Source organism: Amblyomma maculatum, chromosome 1 (assembly GCF_055883805.1).
Source record: "Amblyomma maculatum isolate TAMU_Amacu chromosome 1, ASM5588380v1, whole genome shotgun sequence".
NCBI classification, from domain to species: Eukaryota; Metazoa; Arthropoda; class Arachnida; order Ixodida; family Ixodidae; genus Amblyomma; species Amblyomma maculatum.
This window is the reverse complement of record NC_139344.1, coordinates 6,777,532-6,793,972: the sequence shown is the minus strand read 5'-3', so window position 1 is coordinate 6,793,972 and position 16,441 is coordinate 6,777,532. Positions and strand designations below refer to the sequence as shown.

Sequence of the window (16,441 nt, the reverse complement as noted above, 5' to 3'; positions counted from 1 at the left end):
AAATAGTAGGTAGCACCTACGCTTTTTTGTGACTAGGAATTGCATTGGAAAAAATACACGAATCAACGGGAATGAAGCATCATGCTTAGAACTGGATCACGCAGGAACAGCAGAAGCACTCACCAAAAATTGCCGTTAGCCACATGACCCTGTGTGTCAAAGCCAGGTAGAGGCCGTAGAAGGCCATCGAGTGCAGTATGGCGAACACGGCCACGTTACGCCAGACAACCTCGGTCTTGAAGGCCGGCTGCGCGGCCTTTTCGGGCTCCTTCTGCACCGTCTGCTGCTGCTGCACTGTCGTGCTGTGCGACGTGATGATCTGCGATCGCGGAGATAAGACATAAGAACGTGCGATTTTTCCGGAAGAAACACAGGGGCCGTCACGAGTCAACGGCCTATTCCAGTTGCTCGCAACAGATTACTCACTTAGGGTACGCATGTTCCTGCTTCTAGAAACGGACTACATATATAATGCAAATCGTGGAACACCAACGATAGTGGGGTTCTGCGTGGCGCTTTTGTATCACTAAACATAGACCTAAAACTCCCTTTTTCCAAAGAGGACTCAGCGAACAATTACAAAATACTTTTCTTTTGTGTTTTGCGTGTCCCACTGCATTATTGTTCTCGAAATCGCCACAATTATGTAAGGCAAGCCTACCTAAACTTGCTGAGGTAAAACTGCGGTCGCACGATTTTCGCACTACCATGACGGCGGTCTTTTGTTGTTGTCATAAGACATGAACAAAACAGTCTCTCGCCCACTTCATCCTCGCTTTCGCGATGCGTGGAGGAGAAGGAAGTAGCGACACAACTGTCACACCCGAACGAGATCCGCTGGTGCCGGCTTATACTTCAAAAAGTTCCAATTGCTAGTGGTTCGGCTGCAATCAGCGTCTTCCTTGTAGCCCGAACGAAACGAAATGCGCCCTATACTTTGCAGTCAAGGCACTCGCATAGCCTGCGCCATGTCAGTGCAAAATTTCCAAAAAAAGCTTCTCACTCGGGCATAAAAATCTCCGCATTCGCTGTCCAGCGACGATAGCGTAACGAACCAGCGCCACTCCATGGCCACCACAGTTGCGTCCTTTCGGAAGACCCCTCTCTGACTGAACTGAAACACACCGCACGATCCCGACTCCTGTACTGAGAGGACCGCCGCCGAAAAAGACCAGTGAGGACCGGCAGCCGCGCTCCGGCATTATTATGCCCTTTCCTACGGACGCCCCCTTTTCCAACCGAAACTGCGGGAAGACGGGAGGACAAAGGTCTTGCTTGTCAGTTGGCAAACAGGCGAACGGGATATGGAGGTGAAGAGACACTACTTGTGTGGCGGGCTTTTAGTCGTTTTCGCAGTGTATTTGGAGAATGGATCCTTTTTGTGTTTGCACTCACTGGGCGGCTGCGCTCGCTCCTTTCTTCCCACGGCGGGCATACGTGAGCTGCTGCCCCGGCGGACAGGCGGGGTCGTCGTCAGTTTCGGCACGTAGGCCACGCGAACCCCGTTCTGGCTTTACTAAGCGGAGTGTTTTCCAAAAGGAGAACTGCCTGTTCGATTTGCGTAGTACACGGGACGACATAGAGCTACGATCTCCATTACAACCATTACACGAACTTCCGAATGCCTAATGAACATCGTGATTATCCATGGCACGCTAGAAGCTCTTAAGGGATAATAATCGAGACATTTTCAGCAATTTTGTTTTTTCTGAGATATTTCTGCCACATGCTGTTCAAGTTGTATCAAATGAAGCCTTTATTTGCACTTTAAGTGCACGATTTTCTTGTTTCGTCAATGTGAAACGTACCCCTGCTGTAATCCCTATTGAAGACGTAGGTACGAAATAAAAAAATTTAAGATTTATACTAACCTTCACAACAAAGCCCACTTATCTTTTTCGTTTGTCTCGGTTATTTATTTATTTATTTATTTATTTATTTATATTGTAAGGTTATGTCAATGGAGTTATCAGAAGCCATGTAGGTTTGACAGCAACTCGCTATCGGGCTGCTTGCATAAATTCGCTTGTTTTCCACGAATCAGCAAAGAAATGAGAGCTACTCAATACGCTCGCCGGCATCCTCGCGTCCTGATTTTAGTTGGCACCGCCCCATTTGAATACTGTCATATGCATCGAAAGAGCAGCGTCCTATTGCCGGTTGAGCCAGCCTCGGAAGCGGTTTCCATTAACGGGAGACGACCGTTTTCTCTATCAGTGCACTGTGGCAAGGGCGAGAGGAACTTTGAAGGGGGGGAGGGAAGGGTTAAGGGGGAGTGGCGTTCCTACCCGCAGTGAACAAATGGCTTCCTCGTCGCCCCTTCTCTCCGCTTGAGTGGACTGGCAGTACGGCACCTCACGTTCGAACGGTCGCTTTCCCCCCAGCAGTGCGAGCAAGGTCGAGCAAGCAACCTTTGCCGGTGGCTGCCCAAGGACAGCTTCCCCCGTCGGCCTACACTTAATAGGTCACGTACACCACGAGAGTTCCCGCTCCTTCCGGCTCGTCTAGCATCCTTCCTTCCAGCATTCGCCGGCCAATCGTGGGAGAAAAAAAGAAAGATGCCAATCTTGTGACAAGGAAGCATATCGTGCGATTGCCTTCGCCGCGCCCGGTGGTCGGAGCATGTTACACTGAGCAAACTTCGAAGCTGCCTATCATTCTCTGAGCAGACGTGGAAGTGCAGAGGTCAACAGAATTACTGAGCCTATTTGTGGCTGGCTACTCTAGGCAGTAATAGCGATTGGCAGCTGCTTCCGGATGTGGGCGTGAAGGCACGTGTGGTTGTTGTCATGAATACTCTGAACGAGCGAGCGTTTGTTATAACCATATATATATACGGAGAGATTGTTACAAAGGCCGAAGCACAAAACAATCAAATATAGACGACGCGAAAGACATCTCAGCCATTTCGTGAATGTTAGAAGCGTCACGGTCACAGTTTATGCCATCCTGCTCTCATATCGCACCGGGAGCTCCGTGGACATCTTCGACTAGATTCTGGCATGTGCAGCAAGATAAGAACTAGGTTCGACGCGTTACACTAGCACAAAACATGGAATCAGGTCCAAAGGCATATCATAGGGATAAATTAGGGGCATCTGAACAAAACAAGATGGCGGCAGAGTAAAGGTGATTGAAAACCTGGCGCCGAGGCGTGTGCAATCCTTTAATTTGTCCTTGGCCTGTGTTATTACAGATACCGCGAATTAGACTCAATTATATTTAAAATTCATCTGGTGTCTTATTATGTTTTTGATAAAAATATATTATTACTATTGGGGCATCACGAAAGTCTTTGCTCTTGCTAACTAGGTCGGAGAAGTAGCCGTGAGACCACGTAAATAAACAGCATAAATTGGCTTAAGTCGCACTAAAAAACTTTTATAAATGACTGGTGTCAATGAAAGCCTTGAGTGAATTGCTTATAGCCCGACAATACAGCGTTACAAATAAAAATTCCCGTTCAAAAATGGAGAGTCAATTAAGCGGTTCTGCGCCAGCACTCGGAATAACAGCGCGCATTTCATGAACTATGAATTGAGGCGAACTCATTACAATGGAAATTTGGTCAGTGGTATTAAAGCTTAATCAAAGCAAAGCTGTAAATGACATTTTTTTTTTTTTTTTTTCCTTAGCCCGTCCGCGCGTGGTCGTCTGTAGCGCTTGAGAATGCTGCTTCTGTTTGACAACCAAGAAGACGCCGCAAAAGCACGATAACCTCGGGTGGGTAATCTGCGAATCTGCTCTCTTTATTGCCTTGCGCGCGCCTTTTAGTGCCGTGAACGCTACAGCGCCAGCATCTTAATAATAAACTCGCGGATTCAAGGTAAGCACTTCAGCCGTACCTCCGGGTATTAAAAGCTACTACGCAGTTCACTTTCAGCAAATAAATAAATAAATAAAATCAAAGAATGAATTATTTATTTAGCTAGCCGACGACTTCTCTATCACGCACCGTCATTTTACTTGGATACTAAGCGACCGTTACACCAAGAAAAAAAAAATTATTACCACATTTTGGCCGACACGAACGAGACAACCTTCAAAGTAAAGGCTTCAAAAGCCGTAACCCCATCACTCATTCCGTACATGCCCTGAAGCCTGCAACCATTCAAAGAAAAAACCTTGCAAATGATGTTTCTTTTTCTCTTCTTTTTTTATTCTTGTATGTAGCGCTGAATCTGCACTAATGAGACTCGCAGTCAATGCTAGCACAAATACAAATATTTAGCACACTTACAAAACACTGAAAGAGCAATAAACAAAAAGTTTGGTTGGTTTGTCGGGTTTAACATCTTAAAGCGACTCATGCTATGAGAGATACCGTAGCAGAGGGTTCCGGAAATTTCGACCACCTGGGGTTCTTTAACATGCACTGACATCGCACAGCACACGGGCACCTTGTTTTTCGCCACCATCAAAAGCCGCCTGCCGCGGCCAGGACTCGGTCCCGCTTTTTTGGGTACAGCACTTGAGCGCCCTAACCACTGCACCACCGCGGCGGGACCAATTCCTATTGCTTCCCTTATTCACATCCCCGTGTGCTGTAACGATGAATATAAATGGAACATTCAAGACCCTTTCCAACGGCTAAGAAAATAGCGTCCTTTTTATTTTTCTTGGCGTGATCAAAGGACCATATGCAAGCGCGTGCCAATATTACGGGAATGAGATCCGCGCAGTTCTTTCGACACGCTGCAGGTGGTAGTGAGATATGAAAACAGCTGGAAAGGCGCTTTAAGGCCGCAAGAACACATCCAGCAGTGAGCGTTTTCTCATCTTGACCGACGCTTGAAAACGTGACCACATTCATCTCTCAGCAACGGGCTGCACATGGAATGCGTGCAGAACAAAAGGAAAACCCGTGCTGTTGCTGGTTAGAGACGGACTTGAGTGTTCCTTAGCTAAAGGTCCCCACGCAACGCTGGCTTTTCGTTCCTTGTTCTGCTACAATGCGTGCGTGCAGCCAGATCCATTGCGCACATCCTTTGTATTTCTTCTCTTGCCTTAGGAATGTCGGTGCCAGGGCTTCCCCATTTATAAGCGACCATCGTACATGATTACGTCCATCGTAATCTATGCATGCAGCATTCTACAGCCGCCGACAAAAGGGCACGTATATATAGCGACCACACTGTAGCACGCCGATTGAAGCCACTAGGGAAGCGCCCGTGTGCTGTGCGATGTCAGTGCATGGTAAAGAACCCCAGGTGGTCGAAATTTCCGGAGTCCTCCACTACGGCGTCTCTCATAGCCTCAGTCGCTTTGGGACGTTAAACCCCACAAACCAAACCAAACCGAAGCCACTAGTGAGATTTAGCGTAACGGAGACATGAGGGGCAAGGCGTGGCCATTGCGCGTGCGAGGGGTGAAGAGGGGAGGGGGGTTCTGGTATCCCGGCTTACGTCTGCATTAGTACGTCTCGCTATGCTAAAAGCAGGGGCGTGGATGTCAGGGTGTTTCGGAAGCATGCAAACTGAAGACACTTCGCGGTCTAAAGCAGGCTCGAACCGCTGCCTGCGCCCTTTCTTAGGCCATGAGATTGGAACCTGACGCTGATCACTTCGTCCGAATGAGCCCGATTGCCTTGCTATACTCCCACTATATTAGCAATAGGTAAATGCACTTTGAAGCAACCGTCCCCAAATCCGGTTTGCAACACCTGTGCTGCACATGTCGCTAGGACCTCTATAGATGACAATTTCGATGAAACTGTGCCGGAAGACTGGGCCGCATGCTGCACCATTTCGGATTAAAAAAAAAAAAAAAACAGCATTAGGAGACTACAACTTATGCCCGGAGTTTTCCCCGCATTAAAGAAAAAACAATAAGGTGAAAGCAACAAAATACAATTCTACCACTTGTTTATCCCCTATTGGTAACGAAGAATACCACAAACTGCCGCCGGACTTTATCACTAACAGATGTTTACATTATCTGCATGATCGCTTCTGACGTCGGGCCGGCTACCACACTACGCCGTCAGGCTGCAGATTTATGCATCCACCACGATCTCTTTATTTCGTGTCATTTTTCTGCAGTTCAGTATCTAGGAGTTTATGCAACAGGATTCCGGTCGGATTCGGCAAAAAATTTTTACCGCATTGCGAAAAAAATATATATACCAATACACAACAAGCCTGGACCGGAATTTTCGGTGCACGCATTTTTTTTTTTCTTTGGAATGACTGCAAGTAAAGAATGTAAAAGCTTCCTTGTTCAGCTGATGACAAGATCACTGTTTTCTGCCTTCTTTATTGCTACGCACTAAACTAATTCATGGTTTGGTTTGGTTGGTGATGTTTAACGCCCCAAAGTGACTCAGGCTATGAGAGACGTCGTAGTGGAGGGCTCCGGATATTTGGACCACTTTGGGTTATTCAACGTGCGGCTGACATCGTACAGCACAGCGACGCCTTGCTTTTCGCCTCCATTAAAAAGCGGCCGGGCGCGGCCGGAATAAATCAATTGAAATTGCGGCTAACACCTTACATAATGCAGCCACTTGCACGGAGTGCCTCGTCTAGCTCGCTACAGCATTGAGATTAATTGCACACAGTACCCACCGCCGAGTTAGCGAAGTCTATGCGCGGCAACAAGATCATGAACCATGGTATCAATAATGCACGATTTCCAACTTTTCCGCTATATACACCACCAACGCCGACACATCCATCCAACTTTGTGGGCGCGGCCGGTGCCGGTACTAGACACTTCAACCGAGCCGATTAGCCGTTATGACACCCTACGTAATACAATGCAAAAAAAAAAAAGGGGGGGGGGGGAATGAGAAGCATTCCACCACTACACCCTCTATTATTCTCTCCATCCGGCTAAGAGTATGCTACGTATCATTCTGACAGCACAAAGAGGATGTGTCCGTTCAAGATAATCTCAAAGGTGACCGACCCATGAAGGCAGATAAAGAGCACGCCCAAATGCCTCCACCGACCCACGAAGGCCATACTAATCTGCTTCCGACCGTGCGCTGGGTACAGCCTGAGAGTAGGCTTACATGGAATTCACGTCTGTGTAACACGCACTTGTTATCGGGAACGTTGCTTCCAAGTGTGTGCACCAGCGGCAGGCACGCTTTTCACAGCCCGCGCTTTTTTCGCCCGGAAATTGGGCTGGGACACGCGCGGGTATCTTCACGCGTAACATCTGAACCACTCCCAACTGCGCGGAGCAGGAGTAGATGAGGTGTAGTAATTAACACAATCTGGTGTATCTCATCCGTCTTTCAGAGCGCAATTGTACAACAATTACCGCGTGGAGCGATGAAATGAGCCCGAGTACTGCCCCAAATGCAATGCATGCAGTCTCTTTGAAGGAAGCTGGAACCTTCCGGCGCATAATCCCGCGGCAGGAACGTGTCACGGAGCCAGGCAGGCGTGGTGAAACCTTGCGATCACCTGATACTTGCACGCTTTTCATTTCCTCCCGGACTCCCTTCGCGGCGCGTGCGTACATGTCTCGCCGTCTCTTTCCTCGTGCGCGTCGTCGGCAGCCTCTAATTGATTTCGAATGCGCCCTTCGCGCCGCCGTTATACATAATGAGCGCCTCGCGTTCTTTCTTTTTTCCTTACCCCGTGAAATAACAAGACATCCTATAGGTCCTCCTTGACGCGCTTACACGGACGGTCAAGAAACTAAAACCTCGCGGGCCTAATATATGTGGGGCTCTACTCGTGAGCATAAGTCCTCGAAGAGAGCACGAGCTTATGCGGCGTCCCTTGCAACTGCGGCGTTCTTTCATGGACAAGAACACTCTGGAAACGATCCTTTTTTTTCCTCGAAGAACCGCCGCTGTCGTTCGTCGTCTCGCGAGAAGGCGGCGCGCGCTGCCTTGAAGAGGATAGTGAGAGAGCTTCGTTGGTGTTTTCGCTCGTTCATGGTGAATTTCGCCGGATTGAGGAAGTACCGGCGGCGCTGGACCCCGAGCCGTTGTACGGGACCTCGCTACCGCCGTCACCGCGTGGGTATTATGCGTAGTGCAACGCGCCCAGCGATTCATCGCCCGCAGCAGCCCTGACTCAACGCCGCCATCGGGACAGCTGCTGGACTGAGGCCAGCAAGAGGAACTGGCCGCGCCAATACGCAGCCAGTCAAGGACGCGCCGTAGAGAGCAACCGAGAGTTCACTCATTCGATGGTCCGCGGGATCTCTTGTCTCGTGCAGTAATGAGCAGTCACTGTCTACGTGCACCCTGGCACGCGCGACAGACCCCGCAGAAAAGTGGAGCCCTATATAGTGCCCGCGCGGTAATTACTGGTTCCAATTGAATTTGCTCTTGCCGCGCTTTATTCGGACGGTTGTGGGAAATGCCATAATTTTGCTTCTGACGGTCGGGAATGAGACGTGCTTACTGAAAATTCCGCGATATAGGGTAAGATAGCATTTGCGGTCATTTTTCTTTCCGCTATCAATTTGCTTTTGCTCCGATTCTCCTTGAACTCAACCCCCTCCTCCTCCTCCTCGTCCTCCTTGGAATTTACAGCACCGGCTAATCCACAACTGAGTTCCAAGCTCAAATGAAATTATGAGTTTGCTTTAATACAAACAAATGTCCATTTTTCATACCGAAAGGAGCGAATAAGTAAAAGGGTGAACGGTTACTCATGGTGCTTCGAGAACACGATGTGAAAGCAATGTCGTTTAAAGCCATGTTTTATAATTGAATTTGCACAAATATTGCCCAACTAGAAACTGCTAGCCCGATGTAATGACGATTCTTAACCAACTCGGCAGGAACCTGGCTCCAGTTTTGCATGTGCTTGGGCATAAAATGTTCAATATAATCTTTTCTTTTTCCTTTTTTTTACAACGCGTATTGTAAAGACTTATATCAAGATCATCACAATCATACTCTCGTGAATGTCATCGCTCGCAAAATCCAATTATGAAGTCAGCTAATTCGCAGGAAACTGATACGTCCGGTTTCACCGAATCGGCAATGATTTGAGAAAATTTTTGTCGGAGGATCAACTTTCGCATTGCCCATTCCACGGTAAGCCAGCGGCCGCGCGGTATTCCAGGTAAGAATGGATATCGACTAGACGTGACTGCGTCGCCGCCTTCAACTTAATTTAGTTTTTTTTTTTTTCTCGGCCACTGCAACGAGCGGTGCTAATTTTCTTATAACTGGTGATGCAAAAGCCTATAAAGCCCGAGAAAAAAAATACAAAACTCATTCGAATGAAATGGTCGACCGAGGTAGTTCCAGCACGTCCGCACTCCGCGCGGGCGGCGTGTGAATCTGCCCTGTACACCGTGTGAATTCACTGCAACCATTTCGCAAGGTTTTATTGAAAATTACGACAGTCTTTGGCTCGTCTGTACCGCCGTCGCCCATAACGCGCTGATTCCCGGAAAAATAATTGCGCAGCCGTACAAAAAGTTGCAAGCCCAGTGTAAAGAGAGAGAAGAGAAAATGATCGTGACTTGAAACGCATGTGTTACTGGCGTGAGACCAATCAGCAAGCCGTTCCCCTAGCATGCTATCACGTATGCGGTGACCGAGCGTCCGGTACGAGAGCGCCTACACGTTCATTCTTGAAGACACGTATGACATTTTGGTCACGTGCGCTGTGTCACATCTTGATAGTCCGATAGAAAAGGGCAGCTGTTTAACAGTGTGCCATAGGACAGCATGAGAAACGTGAAGTGACTGAGGAAGCCTGGAGTGTGACTGCGAGAAATTAAACAGAACGCCGAATTTAAATAGTGCGGCGCCTTTAATACCTTCAGGTTTTGTTGAAGTGAATAAGCAGTACCATAGCCTCCTATTAAAAAGGAGGTTATTGCAGTACTCAAACGTAGTTCAAATGTCAAAATCATGACCGCAGACTGACAACCTCCAATTGCCCATTTCTTTCTCCCTTTTTTTTTTTTTAACTTTAGACGTCAACCGTTAACAGAGTGTATACTGTTGTTTGGAACGAGAGTGTGCTAATAGCAGCACATTGAAGAGAATCAGTTCTCGCAGATCTTAGGTTCTACGATTTCACTAAACTTATATTTGGAACAGTTATGTCAAATTATAATGCACCTTTGAATCTTACAAATCAAAAATAATTAAAAAACAGCATAGTCTACCCAAACTCGCAAATAGCGGACCATGTATAATTTAGAAAAAGGAGGGGGGGGGGGGGGGGGGGGTTGCCTTGTTTTTTTTCTCAAGGCCGCAGCCGCGCGCTTGACAATCAGCTTCCATTATTCCGTCGGGGCTCGTGCAATGAAATGCGCCCTCTCGTGGTCGGAGACATTTATTCCGTCTCGCCATCCATCTCTGTCTCGCGAGAATACGGAAACATTCACTCTCATATGGTCTTTGCGACTATTTCGTCATCTGTTGTATTCCTCCCATTGTCCCTGGGCGGCATTGTTCTCGAGCTCCGATAAGGAACGAGGCTTTTGGTAGAAAGCAAAACCGAAAAAGTGCTCGGGGAAGCAGTCTCAAACGCTAATTTGCTCGTAATTGAAAACGTGAGTCAGAGGAGGTGCGCTGGCGCGTAGAGTTCTCTTGTCGGTGACGGCTGCTTATTCCGTGCGCGTGATGCGGACATACTGCTCGAGATGCCGGGATCGTCGAGTTTGTCATCCTGTGAAACAAATCTCGTTCGTCGTCCGCTACATGCCGGGAACAGGAAAATGAGGTCAGCGCGCTATTCGCGACTGCACATCTGCGAATCTTAAAATTTCAATGCTCCTTAATTGTCGGTATTTTGCCACCTGGAGTGCCGAGTTCCTTGAAACACGCGGGAAAAGGTAACGCTCATCAAGCTTGCCAGGTTGGTTTCATCGCGTGCGAGCAAGCTGGAGTCAATTAACCATGACTGCCTTCGCAGCGCCATTCCCGCAGGCCCAGCCAGATTGAATGATCAGAATCCGAATCAGCTAAACCACGACTGCTGTACACAGTGTAGTATGCGTTTGCAGCGTAGTATTATTCTCACAGCACAAGTGGATACTTTATTACCGATCGCTTTTATTTTACAGTGAGCTTTTCTTACGATTAATTTTAGGAGTAAAAAATGCCAGGAACTTTACACAACGTTCATATTCCGCGCTTTTCGAATACATCGCTCGAAAACGAGAGAGAAGGGGGTGGGGGAATACTTTGCAAAAGGGGAATATAGTATTAAGTCAACAAACCACCGGAGTCTCAAGGAAATTCTCGACTAGAAAGCGCTGAATGATCGAAAAAAAAAATGTTTTCACTTCTTTAACAGGGCCTGAATTCACGCAGGAACCGTGAAGGACGTTTATAATATAGCGCGTGAAACTCTCCAGCGTAAGAGATCACTTTGAAAGTCGCGCGCCTGGCGGCGGACGCTTCTCCATGCTTGAAATGGCCCGCCAACGGGGTAAGATGGGGGGCATCATTCACGCGTGCTGATGCAGTGCCGTGCGGTTTGGATGATTGAGAACACCTCTGAATTCTTGCAAAGAAGGTTAAGGGGGAATGTACACATTCCCAAATATTTTCGCTTGGAGCTCTGAAAACTTCTAATATAATTTTTATGTAGCATCAACGTTTTCAGACTTACCTTGTCCACGCTACAATTTATGAATAAAGAAATACCTCTCTATTTGCGCGGCTATATAGCAGCAAACGGTAAAGAAAGTACGTTTTCAATATATAATAATATTAAAAATAATAATAATACTTTATTTTTCCTTTACTACAAGGAAAGGAAAGGAGCAGCCGCTAAAAAGCTGCTTCGAAGAGCAGCTTGACGGGGCGGCTGCCCTGCATATATATATATATATATATATATATATAGTTAGGTTCGCACACTGGGATGGAGGCTGTCCATGGCAGCGAGGGACAGTTAATTGCTCAATGGTCTGAATATCTGCCTCGTCGATGACTAATGTCTTACTTACTGCGGGCGTCTTGTTTTCATCGGCTAACAAGAGGGGTATAGATAAAACTAAAGAAAGGGTGAGCAATAATGGGGATGAAGAAATATTAAGTGGCATTCCGTAAACCTGCAGTGTTTTTTCGACACCTCACGGACATTGGACATTGAGAAGACTATATTAATGTGATTTTGTTGCTTGAGTCTCTTTTGACCACCCTTGCATGAAGCAGTGAGGTGGTATGGGGGAGAGTTTTTTTTCCTGCCAACAGTAGACCAGCGAGTTTCAAGAACCGATCTCAAGCTGTACTTGTGAACTTGCAACCGTGCTCGCACGAAACTGGAGCTACGTCGAGACGACTTTCCAACTTCGTGACGACTCTAAAGCAAAGTTTAGGGCTGCTCGCCGCTTTTTAAGAATCGTTGGAGTGAGATGGAAGATGATAACGAATGACCACCGTGGCGCCATCGCTCGTACGAATGTGCAAGCTGTCGCAACGAGTCAGCGGCATTTTCCCTTTGCGGCTTTCCCATTTCCATTAACTTCTGCTTTAGAGAAACGTCACGCCAGGCAGGGAGCCAAGAGGAACAAGCGGCCGAGCGGTGGCCGTCCGCAGGCGGAAAAAGTGTGCCATCTAGCGTTTACCCACTCAACTAGCATTTTGGTTCAGAAAGCGGGAAACAAACGATATCACAGAGAGAAGAGAGAATTATAAGACTGCGACAAATGGTACCGGTAGCGGCCGGCAGAGCACGCGATCTCTTCCCTTCCCTCCACTCGGTGTTGCTGCGATTGTGACTCATTAAAAGAGCGAATTGCATGCTGTGATAAAGCAACACGCATGCAGCAGCAAGTGTCACTACTTGAAGTAACGAATACATGCATTCAAAGCACGACATTTATCATGCCAACATAGAGCATCCGTCGGCTCATTTGCATGGCTCGAGCGCACATAAAAATACGGCGAGGTGTCAGCGTGCATCTGTCTCACACACGCAAAAGAAAAAGTGAAGCAGACTGAATTATTAAATGAGTTACGTAACGATGTTGAGAAACTACAAGTCGCCTAAACACCTTGTTCTTTCCCCGATGAGGTAGTTTCCGCAATGTGTGCACATTCACTGATTAAGTAGTTATTTTGTGAGTGCATGAGCGCCTAAGAAGGTGCCCCACTGCTAAAGCAAAAAGGATGACTTGTCAAGGGTATTATATTTATGCCGATGTATTCAACGCTTCACTATCTGCATAACCGCTGCTCTTGGGGCAGCCTCGTACGTCTACTAACGAGCCTCCCAGTGTGAAACATCTAACATGCATAGAACAACTTTGCATTTTTTTGTACTTTATTTATGTAGTCAGTTGTGCATAATTTTTTCCCTTGAAGGTTAGTTTTGCTTAGGCTGTACCTGGTACAGTTGGTGTTCTTTTTACTTTTGCACGAATGCGCTTGTCGTTTACAAACATGCTTTTTGCTCGTTTCTATTATGGAAAACTTGGCTGGTCACGCATAATTACAGAGTAAACATTAACTGAAACCTCGAACATTGATCCATTTCATATCGGAGAGACCTGCACAGGGTCGTTCACTCCGGATGCGAACAAGTGGTCGCTCTCTTCAATGCGCCATTGTGCACCTACCCGGCTGCGCATTTAAACGAAGTGGCAGGCAGTGCGAAGTACCACCTACAAGCCCTTCTGTGGCCGCGAGCCGCGACACACGGATTTCATGTACGGCCACGTCGAACGCTTTAAAGGTATGCTGAATAAAAAAATTGTCGCCGAGATTTCTAGCGCAGATAGATGGTAGCTATCGCATTGAGGGTGACCAAAACAACACACTTTATGAACAGAAATGAGCAGAAAGTAAGTATTTTAATGAATATTTCTCAAATCGCCGCACCTAGGGGGCTCTTGTGAAAGCTCTGACAAAGCCGGATATCACGTCACAACTACCCCCATCGCGGCCGGTCGCACCTGTTCATTTTTCCTTTCCCCCGTGGCACTCACAAAGAGCAGGAACAGAAGTGCTTTTTTTTTTTTTTTTTTTGCTGCTCACGTTCCTGCGCGCAATTCATCGTTCCCTCCCAACGCGCAATACGCACCCTCCGTACGCGTCCCCCTCGAACTCCCTCGTATGCAGCATTCCATACTTCGCAGCATTGTGCACGGCACAATGCGGGGGAACCGACACTGCGTGCAGCCGGTCAACCATCTTCAGGTGCGGGGGCGGCGGCGGGGGAATCGCGGGGCCATGACGTTGCTGACGGCAGTTGTGACGTCACACCCGCCAGCTCACAGTCGGGAGCGCATTGCCTCTGACCCGGCGGCCGCTCAGAAAACGTCAAAAATACAGCCATCCGCTCAAAACTAACCCGAATTATGTGTCTGTACTAGTGTAATCATGTCTTAAGAATGCAATTGCGGTTCTTTCTCAATATTCTTAGATATCTGTTCAGTATCCTTTAAAGAGCGGCCGCCCACAATCGAGTTGGCAGTAACAGCGCACGACTCTGTTCATTCTATCCCGGTAAAACTCATGCTTAAAGCGCTGAAGACATGAAGTAGAAATAATTGCGAGCTAAGCTATCTAAAAAATTATGTGGCGCAGGATAGTCATTAGGCGGGCCCTTAGGAGCGCAAAACGGTAACAAATTTATGTTCATCTAGTTCGAAAACCAGAGTAAGAAAGTAATTTATTTAAACATCAATTTCGAAAGTTCGGTCAGCTCTATTCATTCGTCGACCTGGCTGAAATGATGAGCCGATATTTTACATTCACTTTTTTCTTACGGCAGTTATGGGAAGCCCGCGAGAAGAACACGAGTTGGACCTGCAGACAGCTAGCCTGTTCTGCTGCTGCGCGAATGCGTGACAAGCGACCGCAAGCAGCGTACCAAATGCTGTTTTGTTGATATTGAGACTTTACTTCTTGGCACCCATTTAAACGGAGCACTGGCCGCGAGGACAGCATCCAAAAACTCGGCCAAATGATGAAATAACAGCGACAGAGGCAAAGAGAAAAATATTTTCAGGCAGCCAAGAAAGCTGCCATAGCGTAGTAGTTAAGTTTCCTGGAGCGAACGATAAGATGAAACGCAAATACGTGCCACACATACTCCGCGCCGTTGGCGCAATACGTAGATGCGAAAGATTTCAGGCGGAGATTGCGATAAAGCGGGGGAGCGCTTCTGGTCGGAGTACGGCCGGCGATGTTGTCCCGACGACTCTACGCAGCTCAACACGAAAAAGAGAAGAAAATAAAAACAATAAATAAAACGAGAGACGAAAAACGGGCGGAACTAAAGACAGAGAAAAGAAGCTATCGGGACGCTTGCGACACTGGTCGGTGCATAACATATAAGGACGCCTTGCAGAAACCTAGAAGTCAGCTTCTCTGCAGAGCAAAAATGTCTTCACCATGGCGGCCAAACCTGTTTTGGGGGCAGAAATTAGGTGCAGTGCAGGATACGTCTATTGTGGCAATAATGGCCCCGTCCATTTCCTGCACCCCTCTTTTTGTTGTCGCAATTATGGGGTTTAGAACCCCTTCCTTTGTGAGTGCCAATCATAACTTCTGGCCCCAAAACAGGTTTGGCTGCCATGGTGAAGGGGTTTTTGCTCTGCAGAGAAGCTGACTTTTAGGTTTCTGCAACCCGCCTATTATGACGGGTTCTTCACAGAACCGCCTCGAGGGGATTCAAAACTGAGGCACGTTGCGGACTTCGATTGCTTCGCCATTAAATATAAGCGGACCTGTTTTCCAGGCATAATAATTTGTTGCTGCTTTTTTTTTTTTTTTGCACTTCTTGGCGCTGGTTACCATTTGTTGCACAGTGAACTTTTCAGCTTTCTTGCGTTACATCTTCACCCACAAAAAGTTACTCGTGAGGCGCGTTTGCTTTCAGGAACTTTCGATGGTCTTCAGCAACACTGCCAGTTTTGGATGTTGTTGGCACGTCACGAACAGCTGTACGATGAGGATGAGGTCTCACAGATCATGCCTCGTATCCCATATCAGTTATACTTCATACTAGACGCATAATTAGCTGTAGTGTGAGTGCTTGTACTGGATTTTTTATGATAGTGTTCGGATGCCTCTGTTTCATTCGTGTAATACACCCGCACGAGGGCCCTTATGGGTAATGAATGGAAATAAAGTAAAAAAAGAATCTTCAGCGCATTTTTTTGTTTTATCAGATTAATGGGACGACGAGGCAAACCATAGCATCAATGGCAGTGATCGCCTACGCGGTGTTGACATTCATAATTCACGGTCGCAGGATTCCACCGCTTTCACAATATGTAGCTCACGAGCATCCTTGCTTTTTTGTTGTTGTTGTTGTTGTTTTTTTTTGTTTTTTTTTTACGCCGATAGCCACATCTGGGAGCTGTTTTGCAGAACGGACAAAGTACAGCTGTCCGCGTAGTATGCCAACGCGAAAACTACCGTGATCTCGTGCCAACCGTTGAGAATTCGTAATCTGCAGTAATGCGGTACTCACCTCACCAACCACCCTCACCCTAATCTTGAATCCGTTGCCCGAAATTTTCTGAATCGAAACCCTGCTATCAG

General features: G+C 47.3%; 1 protein-coding gene across 2 annotated transcripts in view; it reads right to left on the bottom strand.

Moving 5' to 3' along the window:
• Positions 1-16,441, bottom strand: part of LOC146201570 (stearoyl-CoA desaturase 5-like) — a 102,910-nt gene that overhangs the window by 16,638 nt on the left and 69,831 nt on the right. For both annotated transcript variants that reach the window (XM_084587652.1, XM_084587651.1), the window contains exon 3: positions 124-319. In XM_084587652.1, the coding sequence (XP_084443778.1) occupies positions 124-319 (196 nt within the window). The remainder of the gene's footprint in view (positions 1-123; positions 320-16,441) is intronic.